Here is a 27,295-nt window from a genome sequence, read left to right as displayed (position 1 = left end):
CTCCTGACGCATGTGAAAGTAAGCCTAATCGATGTTTCAGTTTACTTTGTCATTGATGTCAATAAAGTTTTTGCTCACATTGGTGTTTTATTGTATTGGCGGCAAAACAGACAACATTTCATGTCACCTTGTAGAATGTTTGCGTGGAGAGAGGCGACGGCTGTGACCTTGATCCCCTGCCGTCGACAACGTGCGAATCACAAAATACTAAGTAAACAATCGGCTGCGGTGGTTCATTCTCACCTCGTCCATGACAATGCAGTACACGTACTCAAACTTTACGGGTTTTTTCATCGAACAAATATGTTTATACAGATGTTGGAGGAGGAGTTCATGATTATTATTATCACTTTGTTTTGACTAACAGCCATGCTTTTACATGCGTTCTTATCTATGACAGTATCGTAGAATTCATAGTCCAAATTTGTAAAGTAATACGACGTAACAGCTCTAAGTTTTTAATTTAAAAATACAAATTCACATCTATTTTATATTTATGTGTTAACTTCAATGACAAAGGAAAAATATTGTTACCGGTCTCAAATGTTTTTGGAGGACGTTGACGAATTTAGCTGACGCACCACGGACTAAAAATTAACATGTGCTGCATGCAGACGATTGCGTCCTTGAAATCACGGTCCGTGTTGAAATGCACGTCTTGTGAAGAAAACATTGTATCAAACATTAAACGTTTGTTTAAAAAGTTGCAATCCTTTTCGTTGCCTTTGCCGATGTAAATAAGGCCAGCTTGCCGAAAGGGAACATGTTGTTAAGAACTATGAAACTTGTGAATTGGTGACGTCAGATGACTTGAATAAATTATGATGATATTAGCTGATGTGACAATGGCTATTCCTTTTTGAGAATGCGTGACAACGATTGGCTGATAGACTCTCTGTGGAAACATGCCGACATAACTTTTCCGCGTAAAATACACCGAAATAGGGTATTCTTTTATACATGCCATACGTCACCTTAAAACGGTTATCTGAAGTTGTTATTTTTTCTGATAGAAATTCTTTCGATCGACATCTCGTATTTTCGGAGAATTTTTACTGATTGTCAGATTTGTAGGAGCAGTCGTACGGGCGGACGGACAAACAATGAATTACATATTTGTGAGTGATTGTTAATAATAGGCACCATCCTACCAGTGTGAAACATACTATCTAGGAAAGGGGTGTGATGGCGCTCGGTGTGTCCTACCACTACATGTATTCCCTGCATGTATTACCATAGACCCTATGGTATTACGAAGTGTTGGCGGCCATAACCACTAATCTCATTAGGGAGCGTGTGTGTAAACTTCAACATAGTCGAAAACAGTTAGAACTGTTTAGCTGGTTTTTTACAGCTGTGGACGTACTCGTTATTGCACCCACGAGATTGTTTTCGGCCAAGATACATGTAATGTTTGGTGAGATGTGTCTGCTGGGTGATGAGATCGCGAACCGTTCGGTTAGTTACAGCAACACAGTTGTGTGGTTAACGCTATGAGTTCAATAACGCCGTCAATTAGCACCAAGATAAATGATATTGTCTTTATACCCAACTTTACCGTCTTTTGATGTTACATTGCGGATTGACTGTCAGCAGATCCTTGACAAATGACATATCATAAAGCAGTAAAAGTGTGAACTGGTACCGCTCTTTACGTCACCGACGACTTTACGCGGCGATCCGCCACTTGCTGCCCGGCGGATCGATCAGTTTAGCAAAGGCGACATTAACACTTTCTCACACTGTTCTTCGACTTTAAAAGCCATGGAAACTTCTTTCGACCACATCATTATCAATATAAAATTCGTAGTCGACACATCGAGAAGACTGTATACCAGCAAAATGTCATTCCTCTTGAAGAAGCAGGCTGAAAGTTGGCTTCTTTTAAAGAAGCAGATCGATATGTTCGTAAAAAAGACTAACTTAGAAGTTGGAGTGGTCGTATCGTTTTACGACAAAGTGTTAGCGAAACGCAAGTTTATCGTCCACGGTACTGATTGCATGCAGCAGTCACTTCAAGAAAAACTTCCAGATATGGTTATACCACCCGTTACATCCACTCGGTATCAACGTACAGCCACTGATGAGACAGATAGTTCAGATGTCGGCGGAGCCACAGACAACTCAACGTCCGTACCAATCCCAGACCTACCAGACATCCGTGACTCACCACAAGGCTGCCTGAGCAAGCTTACGTTTGCCGAACTCAGACATCTGATTCCAACCATCGTGAAGACTAGCGTCGGTCGAAACCAGGCGTTATGGGGTAATCAAGACAAAGCTCCCATGTGGTGGCCTGTAGATGTGCCCTACTGCAACCCATGCAAACGTCCGAAAGAGGTAGACGGCTGGACAGAACTCTTGAGGAGAGCTGCAAAGGCTTGTTACGTGTACTACCAACGAGAAGATTTGACAGGTAGGTGCAACGTCATAACCTGTTTTCAAAACTAGAGTTGATATAGTATTCATATAAGGCGACTTTCATCTCAGCGAGTTTATGCTGTGCCTTTATCATTGAGTAGTATACTCAGTACTTGTTTTGATTAGTTGAAATTTTATCGCCGCCTTCCCACGCGATCACTCCGAACAAAACAAACGTCACAACATGATGAATAGAGGTAAATAAGGACATCTAGCCGCTTTCACCACATCTGATTTTAATCAGATTGAGGGCGAGGGGTGATTCAATATCAATTACCTAAAATGTGGTAGTAGTGCACATTTTTTCTGTTCATTGTCCTACTTATGCTGAGCTGTATGTGTCAGTAAATAAACAAGGCATGTTTGTTTTATTAATATTTTATTACTCCATATTTCGGCTTGGTTTGTGACATTTGAATGTATGTATTAGCAAGTATTATGAAGATAATTTATTTTCCAATCAAATGATACCTCACTTGTCAAAAATGGGTAACTCTAAGTATTTTTATAACTATTTGATTACATAACACTCAGTCTCACTTTATTCAAATTATTGTCAGTGAGGGGCTCGGAGGAAGAACAATCTCATGAGGCCATGAGTGGTGAAAGAGTTAACAGTCTTCACCCCCAAGAGTAAGTGATACTAGAAAATATTTGAAACATTAATGAATCTTTCTTTTTTTTTTTCACACAGGAGACAATACAGCAGAGCAACCTCAGTTATCTGAAGAGAACCCCACATTTACTAATGGTAAGTCAACTTCTATTATCATATTTATTATCAGATTTGTGGGTAATCATGTATATGTGGTGTTGGGTCAAAAACTACCCACTTGTTTCATATACTATTCCCCCCCCCCCCCAACTCCCAGATTTTGAATATGAATAGGATAAAGTTTCTTCAGGGATATTTGGACAAAGGTTGAATATTTAATTTCGAAGGCACGTTTCCCTGAAGATAAACATACAATGTTAAAGCATGGATAATTTATTGTATATTAAAGCAATACAATATCTGCCTTGTTAACTGTTCAAATTCTTGTTTATTTCTCTAGCTGCTACACCAGAAGATATACAATTCCATCCTGAAATACCTGCCCTCCAGCAGATAGTTTACAATTATACCACACTGAATCAAAATGATCTTGGTAAGTAACAACATAAAATTCTGATATTAACCGTGAAAATATATATTGGTGACTTGTCAAAGGCTAACATACAGTAAGCGTGTAATTGTTATTGAAAGACACTAAGAATAAATTCAGAAATACATGGGTACATAGAAAACCATATGTTCATACATACAGATGGTAGAAGTCAACTTCTATCTACTGAAATTGTTAAATTTGCTGTGTACCTTCTAATCGATACTTTAGATATTCAGTCAAGACAGTGCAAAAAACACACCAATATACACATATTATAATGAGTTCAAGACCAGTTGCATGGAATCTACAAGTAGGGTTTGTAAACAGAAAATGCTAAGCAGCAAAGTCCTATTTGCATCAGAATACATTGAGTTTGTCATAACGTAACAAATGTCTAGTTAGCCTCAGAATTGTACAATATTAATCCACATTTATTCATTTTGTCTCTTTTCACCAGAACTTTTAAATATGCATTCTACACCGGAAACACTACATGTCCTACCATCAGCCATGGAAATATCAACAATACCGAGTTTTGAAGACAGTACTCTCCACACCAATGACTCACTGTCTTTTCATGACACATTCCAAGTAACTGAGGAAGCCTCCTTGCAAGACCAAACCCAGTCTGATGACCAGTTTGGCATGCACAGCCACGGCCTATCTGAGCACACAGTATCATATGCCATTCAGTCCCCAAGCCAACCTATGCAGTCATCATCATCCATGCTTGTCAGGAGGAGTCAAAGAAAAAGCAAGAAAACAACAAGAGCTCTAGAGTATGTGATGCAGATAGCACGCCGAAGAAGATGAAAGGAACTGTAAAACATTGAACATCTAACTGATCCACTAATTCTTTGTCCAATTGTAACACTCATTAAGTTTCTATCAATTTCTTTGACAAACCAGTATTTATCTTATTTTGATAGACATTACTAAAATTGCCATTCTGCATTAAATTTTATAATAGTGTAGTAGTCTTGTCAAATATTCCATACTGAGGTGGCAACTCCTTCCTTTTGATTGTTTTCACTGTTTATGACAGCAGAGCACCTTTCACTTTTTTATTAGCAAGACCAAGGAAGAGGGCTGCATGAAAGATAAAATTGTCAGGTAGCATGTACGATAGTTGTGCCTTGATTCTTGATATGGAAGCGTTCGTCTGTGGTAATCTTCCATTGCTGGAGATTGCCTCGATAAAGTTGCAAATGATGGGTGCATCCTTCTTCAGTAATTGCAGTTTATCACGGTGCTGGCTGTGGAATACATTAAGTCCTTTGATAAATATTTCTTTCAGGATATGCCGGGTTCTTACTGCATCACTACTTTGGAGTAGGGAAGAGGTCGGTGAGTTTCGGGAAAGATCTTGTAGGAAACTGTGATAACTTTCTGGAGCAAGGAGTTGTGTTCCATCAATGCTGATTCGCTGTAAAATGTTGACTAGAGATGACAGGTGGTTGTGTTTCCTTAAAAGACTGATGAGACGTTCATATTGTTCTGGTGATAGTGATACAGGGGGCAGATTGTGCTGATTCTTGTGGTCTGGGTTCATTCCTGCAAATTGTAACAGAAGTTTCCTTGCTTGAGGATTTGGAATGAACACCCTGTCTGCATGTTTTGTACCAATGATGGGTGGCAGGTGACTAACTTCTTCATCTTCACTGAAGCATTGTAGTAGTTCTTTCTGCAGACCGATGCCAGTCCCATCACAAACAATAGTGTCTGGAATTGTCCCACATAGATTGCAGTTGAATACTTCATTGAAGTCCAAGTCCAACAGTCTAGCATATCCATTCCATGCTGTTCGCAATTTATGTAATGGTAAATGTGAAGTGGATGATAGTGTTGAATGTTTCTGTGCATATGCCCTGTAACAGCAAACACAAGAAAATGTTTTGTCAGGGTTCTCAAGTCATCTTACAAATTGAAGTTACCATTTGGGAATGTAAATAAAATTGCTTGTGGGACAGGATTCTTGTTACAGTTCTAACTGTTTGTACAAGTATCTAAAACTTTTGCAAGTTTACCATATGGGAAACAGTCAAGTTAAAACCGACTCAAAATAAAGCTATGCATTTTTTTGTGGCGATGATAAATTGGGCATTTTCAGTAACTGTATTTATGAATATGTAGGAGCTTCAGTGAGGTGGTCACTATACTAATATATAGACAGGTTGGCTGTTATATGAAGGTGGTCTTTAACACAGGTTTGTAGTCAACTCAAAGAAAGCAAACACTTGCATACCTGTGAAACGCTGCAAGGGGATTCCTTCCTTCTAACATAAGATGCAAATAGCTGTGTAGTAACCCGTAGTGTATCATATCATGGTTGTTTAAATTGAATAGCAAGTCATCCTTTCCATCATAAGAAAGACGGCAACCACATTGCCCATTACTTGGTCTGTAGTAAACTGAAAGAAAAATTAGTAAAAGTCACAAAGTGCAAAACCAAAGAAATTTTCTTTAGTTTGAATAATTTTCATTCCAACAAATGCTAAAGAAACTCCCCCTCAAAAGTTAGCATAGAGAATACCAGGACAACATGTTTACACAACTAAAAACACACTATCTCCATTGTTAAAAAATGGTAACTTACCTTTGAATTTTTCATGGACATCATCTACGCTGACTGTACTGATAGTGCTGTTTTCTTTGTAGATGACAGCATCACCAATATACCAGTCATTCTGAACTGGGTCGTCATCATTCCAAGTATTACCATGTCTGCATACACTTAGTGGTTCATCTGATTCTGGTATGGAAGGGACCAGGTGCCTTGGCAAGGGGAGTTGCCCTGACTCTTGTTTGTCATACACATCCTTCAGTTCAGATGTTAGTGGATAGGGTATCTTTTTATATGACACATATGAGAAGTGACTTGTCCTTGGATGATCCCTCTCACTTTCTGGTGTAGGTTTGTCAGTCTCTTCCAACCATTCTTTATACATTTTGACATATTCACAGGTCCTAGTACCATAATTACAAGTCATACATGCTAGTTTCTTGCCACCCACTGTCTTCTTAAGGTGCACTAAATGAACTTCTTCCATTGTAACAGCTGCTAAGAGAGGGGTGTCTTGTAGCAGTTCAACCACAACATGTGAGGTATCTGTAAACAATAATCATTAGAAGTCAATCACAGGTCTTGTCCAGTACAGGTAATACAGGACAAACTCAAGTTTCACCTATACATGGACTAGAAAAAAAACCCAGCAAAGAACAGGCTTAATAGAGGAAAACTGTCATGTTATACTTGGTTTTAAATTTCACTATATTTATGTATTTATACAGTAAAGTTCACCATAATTCACTAAATTCATTACCATGCCTGGAATTATTTAGTAAAAATGTAACAGTAGGATCTATTTTCTCAAAGGAGCATCACAGTATATGAAATCAAAAATTTGTGTCGGAAACATCAAGATAATAGAAATAAATTCCAGTGAATGCATGGATTTACACTGTATCGAAATCATATTAACAAGTACTCTATGACACAGTTTTAAAAATAGGCCAAAGGGGAGCACTGTGACTTTCTAATTTTACAAAACTTGAAATGGAAAACTCAGAGATAAACTTTGAATTATTTGGCAGGTGACACTGTAATATTCACTGATATGAAGAGAGTAACAATTATAAAACTTGATGCAATTATGGCTACCTCTTGCAGTTGTAGTATATAAGTAACAAAATTGAATTGAATTTAGCAACAGTAGAATTGAACTCTTACCATTATTACTCTGAGAGTCCAATTCAGTATTTGTTTCTGGAAACAATCTGTCAACAGTAGCAGCATGCAGACAGTATTTGGTCTTCTCAGTTGCTACAAACTGGTGAAACTCTTCTGTGATGGAAGAGTTCGTGTTTGATAGTCGTTGGCGCTGGATTAAACCATCCTCACAATCGCAAGTGACCAGAGAAACATTGTGGTTTCTATCAGAACTATAGAAGACCCTGTTTCTTTCCACTAAGCGATATTTTTCCTTCAGCAAGACACCAGTATCTCTATCACAATTAGCTACAATGTAACTGCCATTTGACAACTTCCAGAACTTTTTAGCTTTTTGTAATTGTCTGAGATACTCATCTCTAGGATCAACAGCATATGCCTCTTCAGAACTGATCATCCTGAAATCAAGTACATCAAATAACTGAATCAGTATATTTACATACATGCATAGCAATTAGAGTTAATCTAAAATAAAAAGTAAGATGTTTAGAATGTGAAACATGTAAATTATAGTGATTCTGAGACTCTTCTACCTTATCTAACATTTTGACTGAAGCCAATACAATATTGTCAATTATTTGTGATTTCTATTTCTGCTGTATATAAAATACACAATGAAAACAAAGTACAAACTACAGCTGGTATAAAGTCACGAGTTGGGACTTCATTGATATTATTCACTCTGCTTTTAAACATCTCAAAAAGAAATCACAAACTAAAAGAAGAAAAATTAGTAAACCATGGTATAACAGTTCCTGCTACCTTTGAAGAAAGGGGTTATTTGAATTTGAAAATTACTTCAGGAAATTATCAAATCAGGGTTTTAGAAGTGTACATAATTAAAATGTATCTATGATATTCATTCAGTCTTAATAACCAAGTCTTGTATCAAATTGACAACTGAACTGGCTTCACTAAATTCTTTTCATATGTATTGGCACAAGACAAGGTTGTAATCTCAACCCACTCAATCCACTTTATTCATGAACGAACAAATGAAGGAATGCAACCATTACTACACAGAAAATGTATTAATCTGCTGATGACACTGTGTTGCTATTCACTAGTGATGGTTTATAGATTCACAGTCCCAATTAAAACTATTTGAATCTTTTTGTAATAAACGACAACCATCAGTGAGTCATAAAGAAACAACTAATAGTACTCCATGCAAATATCAAAATAAATATAGTGTAGGTTTTTTTTTCATTTATAATGAAAACTTGATTCTGGTATGTTTGCATTATACACTTATCTAGGAGTTATTGATGTTTTCTGAAAATTTTAAGAATTATTATACCAGAGTGGCTTTGAGAATAAGGTCATGTGAAAAATAGTGTCCTTATAGAATGTCACTTGTTGGGTACACAGCTTGTACATAAATAAATAAATAAATAAATCTCCTGTTCCACTGTTTTTTTTTATGAAGTAAAATCGAACACAATAAATCCACTGATAAATTGCATAATAAATAATATATTCACTATTTTTTGCAGTTTGCCCCTGTTCTATTCTACTTTATAAATTTGTGGCATTGAAAGTTGGCAGACACTGTTTCAACCAATTGATCGTTATGAACATATTTTGGTTCATTTGTTGCGAGTTTCTTATCTTATTTCGAACGGTCACTATGGCTACGCTATCGCTGTTTGGGTCGAGAGCGAACTGCAGACTGGATCATGGAGTTCATTACGAGGTCACACATGTCACATGTGTTATGATGGGGGACTTTTGCACGTTCTAGTAGGGAGAAGTATTTCTACACAATTCAAAGTGCGGTTGGAATACACGTTTAATTTCAATTACTTTATCTAGTGGTAGTGGTATTTCTTCCTGCACTATGATTTACTATCGAAGTCGTCATTCAGTTTGAAAAAATGTTCTGTGATGGTGGCTGAACAAGTGAAATCGTCTGATCAGCAAGGTCTCTGACCTACCCTTCGCAGCGAATAGAACGATCGGGATCAAAAATGGCGACGCGGTGTTCAGGAGTACCGCTCCTGTGGTTTTTTACCGGAACACTGGGATGGCACCGTTCGTCCACGAAAACCATGGAGTGTATTACAAATAAATCACGAGAACAAGCAGACATCCCAGTTTGCGTTAAACGATAAAGTTTGGTGAGGTACTCGTACGTACACGTCCCTTCGATTCAACCGTCATCGCATATGCATGCAAGGTCCGGCTTGAGTCCGTGTATTACGGGTAATTAACTGCGTCCGGGGTAGTCCTGCTTGCATACGGAGGAATTCGGGACTCGATTCTGACAATTGTCCCTCCCCTTGCATACGGAGGAATTCGGGACTCGATTCTGACAATTGGTGTTTAGAGTCAAGTCAGTAATACAGACTCGTGCACCGTCATGTAAGCAGGACTACGTCCGGGGGCGGGAGGTTAGTGGGTCCATGGCCACGGAAACGTAAAGAACGAGGACCACTCGATGCTATAGATTGCAGGAAAGTGAACACAAATAATTGTAATAAAAAAATTCGAAACAACCTTTCTTAATTCTGCACTGAAACGGAGTAGTGTTATATTTGCTTAACGTTGCGTCTGTTGATAACGATCATAAACATTGACACTGCATTACATTACAAGACTTCGATGAAAATGTAGAAAAGAAAGTGAAACACTCACCTCATGGGTCTTTTTCTGGTCACGGGAACGGCCGACGTATTCTTCCTCTTCCGACAAGTTGATAGTAATGCTCTAGTGGTTTGAGCGACTCTACTACGTTCAATGAATGATTTGCTCGATGACATTGTGACGCTGACAAGGACTGGTGATGTTAACTCTGATACGAATTTTTGAATTATGACCGGTCGTTCAACAAGCGTCAGTAGTACAATACAAATGCTAGTTTAGCATGTTTAGTAGCAGAATGCAAGTGCTACAGGTATAGCAGAACAGAAGTGCTACATGTCGCAAACAGTGTTTTGTTGAAACTGCTAGTAGCACTTTTTTACTCGCAGATGCTGTTTTGATACACTCATACATACCTCCAATAAAATAAAAAATCTACCTACCCCAGCTATTCTAAAAATGAGCGTGATCGGAACTACACAATTTTTTTTTATTAGGCCTAATATTAGACTAGGAAACCAGTCTGACAATAAGAAATATGAAGTAGATGATGTTTTACTACCCTGTCATCCTTTCTGAGAATTATGACTTGTTAAGTGATAGTAGCAGCCTGTATGTGTACACTTACAGTAATTCTAAACAGGATGGTATTAATAATGATAGTCACAGACAAAGATCTACTAATTTATGGTCTTCAGATCTAAGCAATGTGAATGGCATTGACAGCTCTCCCTGGTGGAATAGACTGCCTGGACTGTGTGGTAGTATCTTAAGTTCTGTGTGAGAAATATTATCAGCCCTCCTTGGTTACATAAACTGCACAGGAAGGTGCTATACCTATGTATAAACTGTGTTAGGAACGCTGTTAACCTTCCTTGGTGGCATAGACTGACTAGGCAGGGAGGTGCTACCCTATTTATAAACTGTGTGTGGAACACTGTTAACCTTCCTTGGTGGCATAGACTGACTAGGCAGGGAGGTGCTACCCTATTTATAAACTGTGTGTGGAACACTGTTAACCTTCCTTGGTGGCATAAATTGCCTAGGCAGGGAGGTACTATTCTATGTTTTGTTAGAAATACTAACAGTCCTCCGTGGTGGCATAAACTGCCTAGGCAGGGAGATGCTATCCTATGCTGTGTTAGGAACACTGCCAGGCTTCCTTGGTGTCATACACTGCCCAGGCAGGGATATGCTATCCTAAGCTGTGTTAGGAACACTGCCAGGCTTCCTTGGTGTCATACACTGCCCAGGCAGGGAGATGCTATCCTTTGCTGTGTTAGGAACACTGCCAGGCTTCCTTGGTGTCATACACTGCCCAGGCAGGGAGGGATATGCTATCCTAAGCTGTATCTCTGTTAGAAATACTGACAGCCCTCCCTGGTGGCATAGACTACACTATTTATTGCTAGATTTATCTACTGGGTTATGGCTGGAATTATCCAATATTTTATGGCTGTTCAATAATTTATTATCATTTGATGACTCTATATCTTGCCCATTACAAAGAGAGTAGAAATCCCATAAGACATTATTTATGATGGTGTGTTCCTCACTTAATGAGGCAGGCGAAATGAAATGGAAGGGATATCTTTTTCTTGTGTCTTTTGTTCAGTTGTTAAGTTTTCTAGGTATGGTTATTAATTTTTGAATATCACAATACTGAGTTTTTACAAGTGTCAGTGAAATGATTCCCCACGGCAAATGAATCCAAGTGAACCTGTTATATGGCCTGTGATAGGTACATAGAGTGACATTGCTTTTGAGGCCAAAAGGAATCTGAGCTCTCATTATAAAGAGCTCCTGAACATGTCTCATTCTGTGTAATTCTATACTTTTACACCTTATTGAGCTTAAATCTAGGAGATCAGACTGTGTTCGTATAATGTTCACTAAGCCACTATAATGAATTTTGTATTTCAATCTTACATCATTTATAAATTCTACACCGGAGTATCATGTGAATAAAACTGATATCAACTAATCACTTTTGGTTTTTATACGGAACTCATGGTTTTGCTGAAATGTAGACGATCTGATCACTATACAGTACTAATATTAATAAAAGACAGGCAACTATGGATTTGGGTCGGAGACTACAGTTGAAACCATAGAAACTGTCATCATAGGAACGTAGATAAAATCAATAAAACTGATAATTTCATGAAATAGATCATTTTATCTATATTACAGCCTTGTGTAATTATTACAGGCTATTGTGATGTGGTGATTTGATTGATTGCTTGGATAGGTTTAACAGGATATTAATGATAAATTATTACTTCATTCTAAATATTAACATTATTGTAATTGACTGTCAATCATTCATGTTCAGATCTTGTGATTAAACCGCCAGTAAAGTGTTATTCTAAACAGCTACTTTAATTTAAGGTAATAGTCTGTATCCGCCATGATAAAATTTATTTCATGTCAATATTTTTATTCATATACATAAGCGAAGGCAGACTGTAGACTAAGATACAATGTATGTTGTGTTTGGCTGCCTTCAGTAGCCCTCTCATCTTGACATAACGACAGAGTAGGCATTCAAAACATGATACAAGTCTCTCAATAACATGTATGGTACGATTTAACCCCCCCCCCCCCTTTTCCACTGTGGTACACACACACACACACACACACACACACACACACACACACACAGCTCATCTCCTACACACTATATATGGTACAACTCCCTTCTCACACATACATGTACATGATACCATTACCACACGCACATATGGAACACCCCCTCCCCACACACCCCACTCAAACATGGTACAACCCCCACCCATGTACACATGTGGTATAACCCTCCATTACACACACACACACACACACATCTAATCTCAATGTGCTGTATTGTCTACTAAAACCATACATTTTTAAGTAAATATATTGAACATAAAAAAGATGTCACCCACCAGTCTGAAATAATGCTACATTTCACTGATATGAAATAGTATTTTGAGATCATTCATTATAAGATTTGAAATAGCAATGCTAAACCCTTAGTGTCTCAGTCTCAATTATGAATTATTTTTTTTGAAATCCTCTGTATGTAATACTTTTTTAGATTTCTACCAGTGACACATTTTTATAGCCAATATCTGTTTTGTTCTAAAATGTAGATTAAGTTTATTTTAGCCGTGGTTTTGCGATGTCTATACCAGTCAAAATAGATAGATGGATGGATGGATAGATAGATAGATAGATAGATAGATAGATAGATAGATAGATAGATAGATAGATAGATAGATAGATAGATAGAGAGAGAGAGAGAGATAGAGATAGATAGATAGATAGATAGATAGATAGATAGACAGACAGACAGACAGACAGACAGACAGACAGACAGACAGACAGACAGACAGACAGACAGACAGACAGACAGACGGACGGACGGACGGACGGACGGATGGATAGATAGATAGCTAAGATTAATTCATATTAAATGAAACATTATTAACACGAAATAGCACTTACTGGTAACAAGTGGCAGGCACTGACATAACTACTATCCCAGGGTAAATTTAATTATGTTGGCCTGGATTTGAGGGTCAGTAGAGGCAATTTGTATGTACATGTATTGTAAATGGCAATTAATTACACCAGTATACATGTATATGTAGATAAGTTTACAACCAGCACATCCTGTACACTTTCCCTGTATATACATCTACGTTACTACTTTCCCTGCGTATTGTGCCGTCACCACAATTTTTGACTCTGTCTCTTTTGTTTTTTTAAACACACAGCTAATCGTCCCGCCTCAGATCATCAGTTCCAAGAGCATAGTTTTTCCTCACTGCAGTGGTGTGATAAATGTAATAAGTTCATGTTTGGTTTAGTGAGGCAAGGGTTACAGTGTCAAGGTAAGCAAAGTTTTAGACAGTCAAGTTCAAGTTCTCTAAGCAGTGTATGTATGTCTTGAGTTTCCACAGCTTTCATTCTAACTTGTAGTTTACACAGGAGGTACATGTAAGCAAAATTCCACATAGAGTCAAGTTTAATCTGTCATGGTAAGTGTAAGTTTGTGTGATTATTGACCACTTTTATTCCAGTATAGTGTCAAGGTAAAGAAAATTCCATTAAGAATCAACTTAAAAGTAAATGCAGTTTTGTGTGATTTTCCACAATTTTTCAATTTTTTCTTCAAACCTGTGGTTGGCTCTGTCAAGTTTTGCAGAATCCAACGTTGAATGAAGTTCAACAATTCTAGATAAATGTTCAGGGTTTTTTCCCCAATTCCCCCCCCCCCCAAATCTGCAGTGTTCAAGAACACCCAGGCCTTTCTATGCTAATTGTACCAATAAATGACACATTCTAGAAATTTGAAATACTGAATATATTTGAAGAAGACGATGAGATGGACTGCGTCAAAATAAGGATTGCACAAAAGTACACAGTCACACTATTATGTAGGGAAATTATTGAAGTGTGTATGTAAGAAGTATGAAATATTCCATAAATTTTCAAAAATATTGAATGTATCAGAAGAAGAAAAAAATTGACCGCATGGAAACAGAAGTAACTTTTATAAAAAGCAACTGTTGTATTTAGGGAAACATTGTTTAGTGCATAGGTATGGCAGGAATACATAAAAGATGGGTAATCAGACCCTTTTTGGTAGCCATTTACGGAAAAATGAGTAAATGTTACAGTTTTCATAATCCCCTTTGCATATTTTCTGGTACAACATTGAACATAAACCATTTGATATTGTCACTCCTGGATCATAACTTTTTATGAGGTCTGTTATTCTTGAATATATGAATATTTATACAAAATCTATGATTTTAGTGGGGCACAAACTGTCGAAAACAAGGTATCATTAGTAGGTCATGTTTTCTGAGGTCTGTAAAGTACCATTTTGCTAAATTGAAAGACCTGTTTTATAGGCAATGAATGGAAATACAAATACCATTCATAGATCATATATTTTTTTCTGATTTCTATTACTATTAATCATATGCATAATTTACCAAATTGAAAGTACTATTCTGTCAGGGAAGGGCCGTGGAAATAGAGGTACCAGCACAAACTAAGTGCATTGTATTCAAAAGTTTACATCCATGAAGGGGCTGTGGTATTAGTGAAGTTGGTGCCAACCAGGCGGTAACAGGACAACTGCCCCCCGGACAACTGCCCCCTGGACAATTGCCCCCGGACAATTGCCCCCGAAGGACAACTGCCCCCCCGGACAATTGCCCCCGAAGGACAACTGCCCCCCCCCCCCCCCCCCCCCCCCCCCCCCCCCCCCCCCCGGACAATTGCCCCCCGGACAACTGCCCCCGAAGGACAACTGCCCCCCGGACAACTGCCCCCAAAGGACAACTGCCCCCCGGACTACTGCATTATACTCACTAAACACAAACACGAAGTCATTTTTTTACTGGAAAAGATTTATTTATCATCAGTTCAATACAAAATATACAGGTAACAAGATAGAAAACAAGTCAAAAGTAGAAAAAATATTGAGACTCAGAATGTACATTCTCGTAAGACTTTGGTGACAGTAAATGGTGACTCGGCTCGGTTTATCATGATCAGCCAGTGTTTAAAACTGTAAATTGTGGGCTATTCCCCGAACAAAATCTAGCATGTGACGATTTTTAAAATCTTCCACTATTGCATGGATTCTGGCTGCAGAATCTTGATACTGTCGACGTTGTGGTTGCACTGATTCACCGGCAATCATTTGGTTGATGACGACGTTGTTAAGTGCCTGCTCACATTTCAGAATATTGAGATTGGTTGTGTAAATTCCATTGTATTGGAAGTATTCTTAAAGTGAGAATTAAACATCCAGAAGCAAACGAGCACTCGGGTAGGTGATTCTGGCAAGCCGAAATCTCTTCTCAGTCGTGACTAATTCCCGACTTGGACCTGAACGTTCCCGTACGAGAGTATGAGAGTGTGAGTGCTAGAGTGCAACGTTAGAACTATCCATACTTATACCGTTCAACTCTACGACTCACAACACCTGTATATGATATTGAATGACAAACCCGTACATCTGTAATACATTTTTTTTTTCGTTCGGGGGCAGTTGTCCGGGGGGCAGTTGTCCTTCGGGGGCAATTGTCCGGGGGGCAGTTGTCCTTCGGGGGCAATTGTCCGGGGGGCAGTTGTCCTTCGGGGGCAATTGTCCGGGGGCAATTGTCCGGGGGGCAGTTGTCCGGGGGGCAGTTGTCCTAGAATCCAACCAGGCACCACAGTATAAGCTGCAACCATCATAATGGAAATCAAAATGCATGTAATCTATTATGAAGGCATGTATAGATGTATTTGTACAAGTCTGGTGTTTGATCTACATTTGCACTTTGTGATTCTTAGCATTACTTATCTATTATTTTATGTAATAGGCTAATTTTGCTCTTAAAACTATTTTGATAGATTGTGGGTACAGTTGTCACCGTAGTTGTGCCATGACTGGACTGCCAGTTTGCAATACAGACAGTGGAGATAGGGTCAGAAGAGATAGCTATGGACCTGGTGAGTATTTTTGTGTTATCCTCCAGTACACTGCAACACCCTCCCCCATTCCCCACCCCCACCCCCTTCACCCACATAGCTAGTCATCATGGACAGTATAGAGTTCTCCTCAGATCATGGATTCTATTACCCAATGATTTGCTGTAAACCATAGAAAATAGTTAACAAGTAAGTTTCTTCACCTGGTTTGTAAATTTTGTGAGAGGCCGATGTTATTTCTGAGTCAAGAGAATGCTGTTATTTTACTGTAAGCAGTAATGCTGTGCTTGATAATTTGATTACAACAACATAAAATCTTATTATTCATCACACACAAACATGCAGCTTTCACACATGTATGCACACATACACATACACACGCATGCATGCATATACATACATACATACATACATACATACATACATACATACATACATACATACATACATACATGCATACACACACACACACGTACGTATGTATGTAAGTACATACAAATGTACATACCGTGCATAAATAAATAAATACACACAAACAAATGAATGAACAAGACAGACTGAGGCATGGTAGTTAAAGCAGCACAGCCTTAGTACTGCCATAGATAAAAAAAGGATTTTATATAAAAACTCAAAACATGAGCAATTCGACTGGAATTTCATTCGCAAAACCTAATTACATCCTAGTATCAGTCAAATCTGAATGATCATATCCATTACAAGTTTTAACAGGTCCATAGCTTATACTTGCCCTTGGCATCTGTGTGAAGGTCATATAATACACCTGTTGCTGAAAGATTTTATCAACTGGCACAGATATTCTGTTGAATTTGATCTTAGTGATGTAATACATACATCACACTTGATTGTGTTTCATGGATTATGCAAATTGCATGACCTTTTGCAAGGTCATGGAGATGACTATTTGAAGTAGATAGCTCTGTTCTATCTAATCAATAGTAAGAGGTCTGAAGAGGCCATTTGTAGGCAGTGTTAGAATAGAGTATACTGTCTTGATTATTTGACTCAGTGTGTTACATCTACATGTACATAGATTGTGTGATTGTGTGTGTGTGTGTGTGTGTGTGTGTGTGCATGTGTATGCGTGTGTGTGTGCATGTGTGTGTGTGTGTGTATGCGTGTGCATGTGTATGTATGTGCATGTGTGTGTGTGGTGTGCTTTGGATGTGTGCTAGCGCTTGTGTCTTGCATGTGAGTGTTTTCATAGTATACACTGGATATGTGCAAGTGTCTACATTTGGTGTCTGTGTCTGTGTCTGTCTGTATGTTTAACATACATACATTTACCTTAGTCTTTTATGATGATATACACATAGTATGAGTTTGTTTTTTTGGAGTAATTTTTTTAGAAAAATTTGTCAATAGCCCAATATACATATCATTTAAGGAGATTTCCTTTTGCATCTGTGACACAAATTACATCATCATCAATATTAGATCTTGAAATACAGCTGTTGTTGCAAGATAATACTTCCTATATGCAAGTAGTTTCAGTTTACAGATATTTCCTTTATACTACATCAATAGTTATTTGCAGCATAATTTAAATGTCGTCAGCATCAGTAATAACTGTGTGATCAGGAATATTTTTAGATTTTAAATCGTTTTACAGCAAGTTGCTGTTTACATTTAGTTGATGTGTTGCCAATGCTTTCATTCGTAGCTGCGTTGACTGAAGCATATGTTGTCTCTCCACTTTCTGGAAAATCTACGGCTTACTATGTTTAGTGAGATCTTTTTGTAAAAATTCTGTCGTTTGTGCCTGTATCTGTATTATTTTTTTCTCTTTGTGGGACTTTTTTAGAGGCTGAAATCAAAAAAATAATAATGATAATAATAACAGCATATATTTATGTCAAATGATCTCGGCAGAACTGTTTGATTGCCAGTGTAATTTTCGAATGCTATCTCCCCTTCTGTGAAAATGGGATAGAACCTTGATATTCTTGGCTTGCCATCCCCATAAGAAAATGGTGCAGACCCTGATGGCATGAAATCGAAATGGGTCAAATTTTTATTTATTTTTGTGTTTCATAGCTTGTCTTTAACTATTTACACACAGAAAAATGGACAACACAAGAAAAAAAAACATTGACAGAATCTAGGAAAGGGAAGGGGCTGCATCTCAATAGAATATATGTAATGTAGAGATGATAATATATTGAATAAACAGAATAGTTTACTTTTACTGTGTGTGTGTGTGTGTGTGTGTGTGTGTGTGTGTGTGTGTGTGTGTGTGTGTGTGTGTGTGTGTAATACCTGGGACATGTCTTTGTATTTGCTATACATTTGGTTGTGTCTCTCATAATTAAAACAAGTCCATGATTTTCTTTAGATTTTCCCTACTTGTTTTTTTCCAAAAATTTGTTCATTTCCTGTGTAGACTTGTAAAGATATTAAAGCAATAGCCCTGTCCACATGTGGTATTTTGAATCGGTTTAAATCAAGTCAAAATCACTTCTCTCATCCATCCATACACTAAATCTTGTTTGAACCAATGTTCAAGTTGAGTTCAAACCCACCTCAAGGGATGGTTTCGAATCATTTCAAAGTAAATCATTTTGAAACCAGTGCAAAAGCAGAATTGAATCGATTTAAATCCATTGTTCAGTTTTTCACGTAGACAGAAAGTGGTTTTGATCTGATTGAACTGATTCTATTTTTTAGTTGGGGATAGCGCTGTAATTGTAATAAATGTCAATTTTTACCCAGTCTTCATTTAGTCTGTATTGAACCAGTAAAAGAGAAGTTCTAAAGAAGACATCTGACTACCAACAGACATTGAACACATAGATTTTTACATAGTTGTAAATTTGTATTTTCTAGTGTGAGCAGATAGGGTATCTGTATAAAAGTACGTTTTGATTCATGTGCTTAGAGCTACACATGTACAAGCACTGATTGAGTAGAATTATATAGTTGTTATCGATCTGAATTGCACACAATGTGCATAATGATCATGAAATGGGGTATTAGCTTGACATCAAAACGGAATGGAAAACATTGACACACTAAAAAATCACATGTTTATTTATACAAAAATGCATGTGCCTTTGTGTGTGTGTGTGTGTGTGTGTGTGTGTGTGTGTGTGTGTGTGTGTGTGTGTGTGTGCATATGTGTAATGCTTGTATTATGTATGTGTGCGTGTATGTATGTATGTATGTATGTATGTACTATGTATGTATGTATGTATGTATGTATGTATGTATGTATGCATGCATGTATTTATTGTGTATCTGTATTGTATTGTATTGTATTGTATTGTATTGTATTGTATTGTATTGTATTGTATTGTATTGTATTGTATTGTATTGTAATGTATGTCATACATGTATTGCTACAATATCTTTTTGAGGTCAAAATAAATAAATTGTTTCAAATATGTCACAACTTTGTGAAATGATGCCACCATTCAAATAAACGGGTAGATTAAATCAACCTTGTGGTTATTGTTAGCTGTATCCTGCATTTAATGTACTGGTATCAAGTAACAAAGTACTCAATAAATCATAACATGACACACATATTGCGACAGCTCTAAAGCAACAAGGAAATGAACACACTGTAAAAGTATGGTGTGACATACTGGGTGGTATGACCCTGAACTCATTTTATCCACACAGTTATCTTGATTGTGTAAACAGTTATAATGGAAAGTATTGAAAGTATTCATGAACTGTATTTCAAGTAAGTGAGGATCAATTAATCCAGTTGAAGGACGTGTCAGCTCAGAGGAGATCTTGTACATGTAAGGACAAATGTATGTGTAATATGAAAGACACCATTACAAATCAATAGATAGTATTAATGGAAGACTATTCGAATTAACATGATACTAAGTATGATAGGGCCAGTTGAAGGTCGTGTCACCTGTTAATACCATAGGTATGGGGACAAGTTCATTGTTGATTGGTCATTAATGATGTGATATAAATCATTTATAACTGACCATATGTGTAGAGTTGAACTCTAGTTCAAAATGATATTAATAGTTAACATGTATATCTCACTGAATATGTCTGTTACAGCCAGATCAAAAAGTAAAGATGGTGTAGCAAAGTTTACGAAGAAAATAAAATACGGTAAATTAGGTGTGGGAACTCCCCCCCCCCCCCCCCCCGCACCCCACCCCCCCGCACCCCCCAACAATCGGAAAGAAGGAAAGGAATCAAAGTTGCTTAGTTTCCTATACAATCTATCTAATTTTGTATACGAACCCTGGTAACATTACTTGGGAACCCTGGTAGATTTTAACTGCTTACTGCTCTTAACAAAAACACTGTTAATTGCGTACAATTACATTAAATGCATGGATAAATAATTGTAACAGTGTATATGTAATTGAATATGTGTTATAATGCCAAAACAGACTGCAAAGAGGGTGGGCAAGGGGGCTGGCTATGCAGTACCGTTTTAATATAATAAAATAAAAAATGAATGGCAAATTATGTAAAAGTACATAAGTTAATGGTTATCCTTCTACATGTACGTAAAACACTTAATTTACAATTTACAATTTAGGAGAAATTACTTTATCGTTACATTTTATAAAACGAATTGAATGTTTCTCTATGGTGTGATGATTTTTTTTATTTATTTCTTTTTGCGAATAATTAGAGTAAGATTTTAATGGATTTTGCGTGTAAAGAAATTGAATTGACATTTTGTTATGTCAATGCAGTAAGGTCATATCTGCCTATGCAATTACATAGCAGATACGAGCTTTCTGCAGTGATGCGATGACTTTTTTTTTTTTTTTTTTTTTTTTTTTTTTTTTTTTTTAAATTTTTGTTATTTTCTGTTATGCAGACAAATACACACAAACAAACAAACACAATGCGATGACTTACGAAATGTAATGGATATCCAATTATGTTTCTTTTATCTTCAAGATTTGTACCGTTTTATACGTCGTACACATTTGAGCACTAGGCTTGTTTTAGCTGAAAACGCTGAAAGCTTTCAATGGAAATAAGTCCCGCTTACAACTTTCTTTATGAATTGTCATATTTCTGCATTCAGCTCTAGTGAAAGGTGTCAGCAATAGTACTAGTGTGGCATTGAATATGACAAGCCAAACAGATGATATTTGCGTGTAGATTCTTATTTCCCCTTGCATTATCCACCAACTTAAAGTGTACCTGACAAGTCCTTAATTGCTATTTCACCACTTATGCCAAAATAAATATGTGTACAGTAGTTGAGAAAAAATATAAAACTCCTGGGAGACTATTCATAGAAAATACCCTGCCCATCAACAAATGCAGTATATCTGTAACGACTGACCATGTGTGTCAATGTTTGAAATGAACAGCCTAAAAGAGGAATATTAATAATGCATGTGCATACCTATTAAAAGTAAATATGCCTGATGAAGCCATTCCAAGGCCATGCCCAACGACAGACAGTGTGAGGTACAGGTGAGGACTGGCCATGTGTTTCATTGTTGAAATGAACTATTGTCAAAAAAAAGTGTGTTAATAATAAATGTGGATAATTATCTAAATGAATATTCATATTGCAGCCAGTCCAAGGTCATGCTAACAGTGGACAGTGGAGGGTGGGGTCGTATGGGGATTAAGCTGGAAGGTTTATCATTATATGAATATTTGAGAAATGATGCCAAATCGATCAACCAACAATTGACAATATGTTTCATTGTGTGGTATAAGTTATAGCCTTAAAAATAGTATTATCAAAAATAAATTTAATTGCTATCGTACGACCAGTTGAGGGACATGTCAGAGTGGTCACTTGTTACAGCACCTACATGTACAGACAATATCTGACCGCAATATGGGTGAGGGCAACTTCATTGCCGATTCAACATGACATTAATGTTTCCATAGTATTACTCACATGCTGTGATAATGGGAATGAACAAAGAGTTGCTAGATGTAAAAGTGATATAAAAAAAAAAATAATGTATAAAAATTATTCTGAAATATTATCATGTGTTAATAATTTTTCCACATGAGTAGAAAAGAAATAGTAAATTTCAATTGTTTATATACTGAATAATTTCTATCTAAGTCTGAAATGATATGTTTGCATTTCATCTGAAAATTATTCCATTTCATAATTTAATCATTGCTGATTCAACCTGACATATATCTTTACATAGCACTATGTATAACCCATGCGCTTTGATATTAGAGATGACCTCATGTGCCTTGATACTAGAGATGAATCAAGATCAACAAAGAATAAAAAGTTGAGTTGTTATATGGTATGTTAACAATTATGTTATTAAAATAATTCAAAGAATTATCTTTTTTTTGTAGGTGTCCAAAATACAAAACAAATTGTTCATTTAACAGTGTTTTTTCTATGCACACATTTGATAATATGTTTGCATTTCATCTGAAATTATATGTTTGAATTTTATCACGGAAACAAACAGCAGACAAACAAACAGCAGACGTGTGTACAAAACGTGTTGATAAACAATCCATAAAAGTACCTCAAGGTTTATTGCATCCAGTGTTAATTTGACTAATAATTAGTGGGTGGAGACATTCCTAGGGTCGTAAGTTTCAACAATAGCCACATGTCCATGTGGGTTTAGTTCCAACATGATATGACAACGGTCACTGGTCCAAATAGTATTGTTGTAAAGTGAAATTGTACTCACAGCTATCGTTATATAGTAAATTAGAATTTATGTACCCCATTAACCAAAATTGCAAGGATTGTGTGATGCAATAGTGCAAGTGAATTGTAAGTAGCGACACATGTACTCTATTGTTTGCAGATAAAAGCGTGACTTACAGCGCAAGCGTGCTCCATTGGTTGGACAGACGAACACATAAACTTAAAGAGAAAGCTTATTAGAGCAATAAATAAAAGTGACACGTTGATGAGTCTCATTTGATTGCATGGATTACTAACATAATGGAGTCTTTTGACACTGTAATTCCATACAACACATTTCTTTGCTGTAAAAATTTGAACACTCCCTGAGTCACCTTGATCAACCACAGACATGATTTATTGGGAATACACAAAGTATCTTGGGCTTTGTGGTTTGTGGTTGCTAGAAATTCTGTGATATCTCTGGCACTTCATTGTAGGAATGGATGGTTTGAGAAATGTTGCTGCCTGATATAGCTTCTGAAGATTTACTATACTTCAAAAGCATTTCTTAGAAGAAGAAAAATATGTCGAAAAATGAAAAAATACAATAATGAAAATCTGTTATTGGTTTGAGTTCCTATAATCCTAGATTCTTTTGCCACTAGAGAATTTTGCAATTTTATAGTCTTCAGCTAGATCTCAAAGACTAATTTTAACTAATTGTCAGACTAGTACACTTGTTCTAAGGACAAGAAGGCATTATAATCACTACCTATTTTCGTGTTCCAGTGAAATTAGTGAAAATAAATCTTTAGTGAAAATTTCCAGGTTTACAGTACTCAAGAAACTTTTTTTTGTTTTTTGTTTTTTGAGATCCGTTCTAAAAATTTTTTTAAAAATGTTAGTATCTCAATGAAGATGAAAAAAGAAATACAAAATTTGTCCTTGGGTGTGATCATAAAATGTAGAAATTAAAGAAAGAGATTTTTGAAAATCGGTATAATCTAGGCCAGAAGATGAAGTGAATGTATATATGTACTTTCATCTGTTTTGGAATATTTTTAGATTTGTAGTTATCTAGATTACTAGGCCAACAAGCAGTGCATGGGGAAACTAATGTGTTTAGAAAACAGTTTGAAAGGTTTTATCAACAGCTTGGTTATAGATGAAATATTCAAGGTATATTATATCCTATTGTGTTTTCTTTAATTAAAATGTTGTCAGGTTGATGTCCAAAGTGAAAATGTACTGCAGAGTTTGTAAAATGGTTGATGAAATTTGTGCGTTGAAAATACAGTAGTGTTGCAAACAGTTGGGTTTGCAATAGTTTGTGAGTGCAATTAAATACTTCTCTTGGTTTCGAATACTGCCATCAGTATATTCAAAAATAGATACGAGAGAAATATAGTACTGGTAGATATTTTTTCATGGCCGCTTATGAACATCTATAGCGGGGATTTTGAAGGACACACGCTCACATGGTAGAATTTGGCTTTGTGCCAAGGACATCATCATCAGCTTACTAAGCAACGAATATAGCCTTAGCCATTCGTTAGCCTACTCAGCTGTGTGCCAGACAATAGGAAATTATTAAAATGCAGCTAGTGTCACCATCAGCTGTTAGTAGGTGTGAATGGACAGTGTAGTACAGAGTGAGTATATACACCATTGTCACAATTCCACTGTCTATTACACGCACTGTGTGCAACCTGTCCTGTCTGAAGTACGGAACCCAAGTATTGATCAACCCACTATCAAAGCTAACAATGTATAATGATGCAAGTATGAAACTGACCGTCTGAGCATGTCTCTGTCTTTCTCTGCAGAGTCCGTGTTTAACCAAGACCTGACGGTGTCGTTTGAACCACCTGCAGAAGAAGCGCCCCAAGTTGTCATCAAGTGTGTGGAAGAGATAGAACAGAAAGGAATGGATACAGAACTTATTTATCATAAGAATGCTTCAACGCCTGCTATCAATAGGATAAAAGAGGCTTTCAACCAAAATGTGGCTTCAGATCTTACTGTATATGATGTTCACTGTATAGCAGGAGCACTCAAAATGTTTTTCAGTGAATTACCCAACCCAGTTATACCAACTAATATGTACTCTGACTTTATACATGCTAGTTGTAAGTATAGCTTCCTCTTTTACATGTGTATGTATGTATGTATGTATGTATGTATGTATGTATGTATGTATGTATGTATGTATGTATGTATGTATGTATGTATGTATGTATGTATGTATGTATGTATGTATGTATGTATGTATGTATGTATGTATGTATGTATGTATGTATGTATGTATGTATGTATGTATGTATGTATGTATGTATGTATGTATGTATGTATATGTTTGTGCATGCATATGTATTTTTATATACACTCAATGTCTCATGTATATTGAATATTTATTTATTTGATTGTTCATGTTTATTTATTGATTATGGCTACTACATGTTTTAGGTCAAATGCAAGTCTTTGTACTAGCAAGGGAGAATATTTTACAGGTTACAACTGATAAATAGTCCTTTAGACTAAACTTCTCAGTATGCCTCACAAAAATCAACTTAAAAAGAAAGCAAATGTCTAGGAGTTTTGATACATACCTGAAATGAAAGAAACCCATAGCAGTTTTGATAAGTACATGAAATGAAAAAATCAATATACAGTATACCAAAATGATTATGGTATATACTGTATGTGTTTGCTAGGTATTAGAATTGTGGTGTATAACAGTACGGGGGAAGCCTGATCAAGGTTTGATGGGTTTTTTTTGTACTTTCATTGTATTTGCTAGATTGTCAAACCCATGTAATAGGAAAAAAAAGGGAATTTATTGAAATTGATGTTATTTTCTGTGAATTTGAGAAGGATATGATTTTAAGTATAGTTACTGTAGTAAAAGTTTGAAAGAGTTTAGATGTCACCATTAATATAGAAGAATGTGCCGTTCTTTCAATTTTGGTATTAATACTTTGTTCAAGAAAACTCTCAAATTTTTCTTCAGGTACAATTCGGAAAAAAAAATCAATGGTCACTGTACAAACTTTTGAAATAGAGGTCAAAGTGATATGAAAATTTAGTCACTTTAGAATCCAATATGGCCGCTGAATCCAGTATGGCCACCGAATACTATATCAACTCTATAGGAAAATAAAATATTTTGTCGATTTTCTTGAAAACGAGACGATGAACCCAAAATTGTATTTAGTATTTCAAAAGGATTAGGAACAAGGAAAATTTGTCTACCGAGGTTCAATTCTACTTTCACAAAAACACTCCTGTTTCACTGACTATATTATATAAACTGATATACATAGGATCCATAATAATTAAGTATTCATTAGTATATATTAATTATTCGTTAGTGTTATTGAGTCATGAACAATGAAATGTCCTTGGTCAGAAATTGAACTCAGTTGAAGGCTGGAGGTGGGAAGGAAGTAGATTGAAAGAAAAGGTATGAACCAGGTGAATGGTTGACATGTTTGACTTCAGGGCATGTCAGCTGATACAAATAGTAATGAAAAGGCACAAAGTAATTAGCGATGTGATTGCATAATAACTGAACTACTACAAGTGATATGTCCTTGAACAAAATCTGAACTCCTAGTAGTAACGAACTCAGATATAAAGAGAGAAGTTTAAACAAAATACAAGTAAGTTTGGGAATATTATATTCCCATAAGTGATTTACAAAACCCACAAAACTCTGAAATTTATGGCTACAAAGTAATCGCATACCGTCATACGTCAGAAATGAACGTCACAAAGTAATGCTGTAGTAATAAGATATCACCGTAATGAAACAACACGAAGTATTTAATCACACCTATCCGGTATGTTGTTGCATAATGAATAATGAAACTAACCAACAATAATTTGGCCTTGCCCGAAATTCGAACTCTAGAAAATCAATATTCTGTCTCCGTCTTACAGAAATTAGAGCAGAATGAAAAATCTATAAGTAAATGGGTACGGTATTATGTACACGTACAGTAAACATTGCCAGTACTGTTTTGAAAATGATTAATCCCAAAGGGAAAAATCTGTTTCTGTATCAAAACATGTTAGAAAGTGGTGAATTTGTAATATCCTACACTTAGTAGGAAACCATCCTTTAGAAATTCAAAAGTAAATGGAAATGTGTTACCATGGCAATCTTAAAAGGATCAGACTAAATAAGTGGAGAGAAATATGTCATTTAAGTGTTTAAATTAACAGATACTATAAAAGATGTTTGTTGTCTTGGAAACAAGCTGTTGATGGCTACATTTTCACTCGCTGTTTGGAAAGGATTTGATAAAAATAGTGAAAAAAAAATCAATATCCTTA

General features: G+C 36.4%; 2 protein-coding genes across 2 annotated transcripts in view; both read left to right on the top strand.

Moving 5' to 3' along the window:
• Nucleotides 1–27,295, top strand: part of LOC144436768 (phosphatidylinositol 3-kinase regulatory subunit alpha-like) — a 116,636-nt gene that overhangs the window by 77,712 nt on the left and 11,629 nt on the right. The window contains exons 6-8 of the mRNA XM_078125628.1: nucleotides 13,644–13,760; nucleotides 16,285–16,383; nucleotides 24,784–25,086. Coding sequence (XP_077981754.1) covers nucleotides 13,644–13,760; nucleotides 16,285–16,383; nucleotides 24,784–25,086 — 519 coding nt within the window. The remainder of the gene's footprint in view (nucleotides 1–13,643; nucleotides 13,761–16,284; nucleotides 16,384–24,783; nucleotides 25,087–27,295) is intronic.
• On the top strand, nucleotides 1,126–4,718 carry LOC144436769 (uncharacterized). The gene is made up of 4 exons (XM_078125629.1): nucleotides 1,126–2,416; nucleotides 3,116–3,172; nucleotides 3,477–3,569; nucleotides 4,027–4,718. Exons 1-4 carry the CDS (start codon nucleotides 1,765–1,767, stop codon nucleotides 4,380–4,382), a joined length of 1,158 nt encoding a protein of 385 aa, XP_077981755.1. The 5' UTR covers nucleotides 1,126–1,764; the 3' UTR covers nucleotides 4,383–4,718.

Source organism: Glandiceps talaboti, chromosome 6, assembly GCF_964340395.1.
Source record: "Glandiceps talaboti chromosome 6, keGlaTala1.1, whole genome shotgun sequence".
Classification (NCBI taxonomy): domain Eukaryota; kingdom Metazoa; phylum Hemichordata; class Enteropneusta; family Spengelidae; genus Glandiceps; species Glandiceps talaboti.
This window is presented reverse-complemented; position numbering and strand designations above follow the sequence as displayed.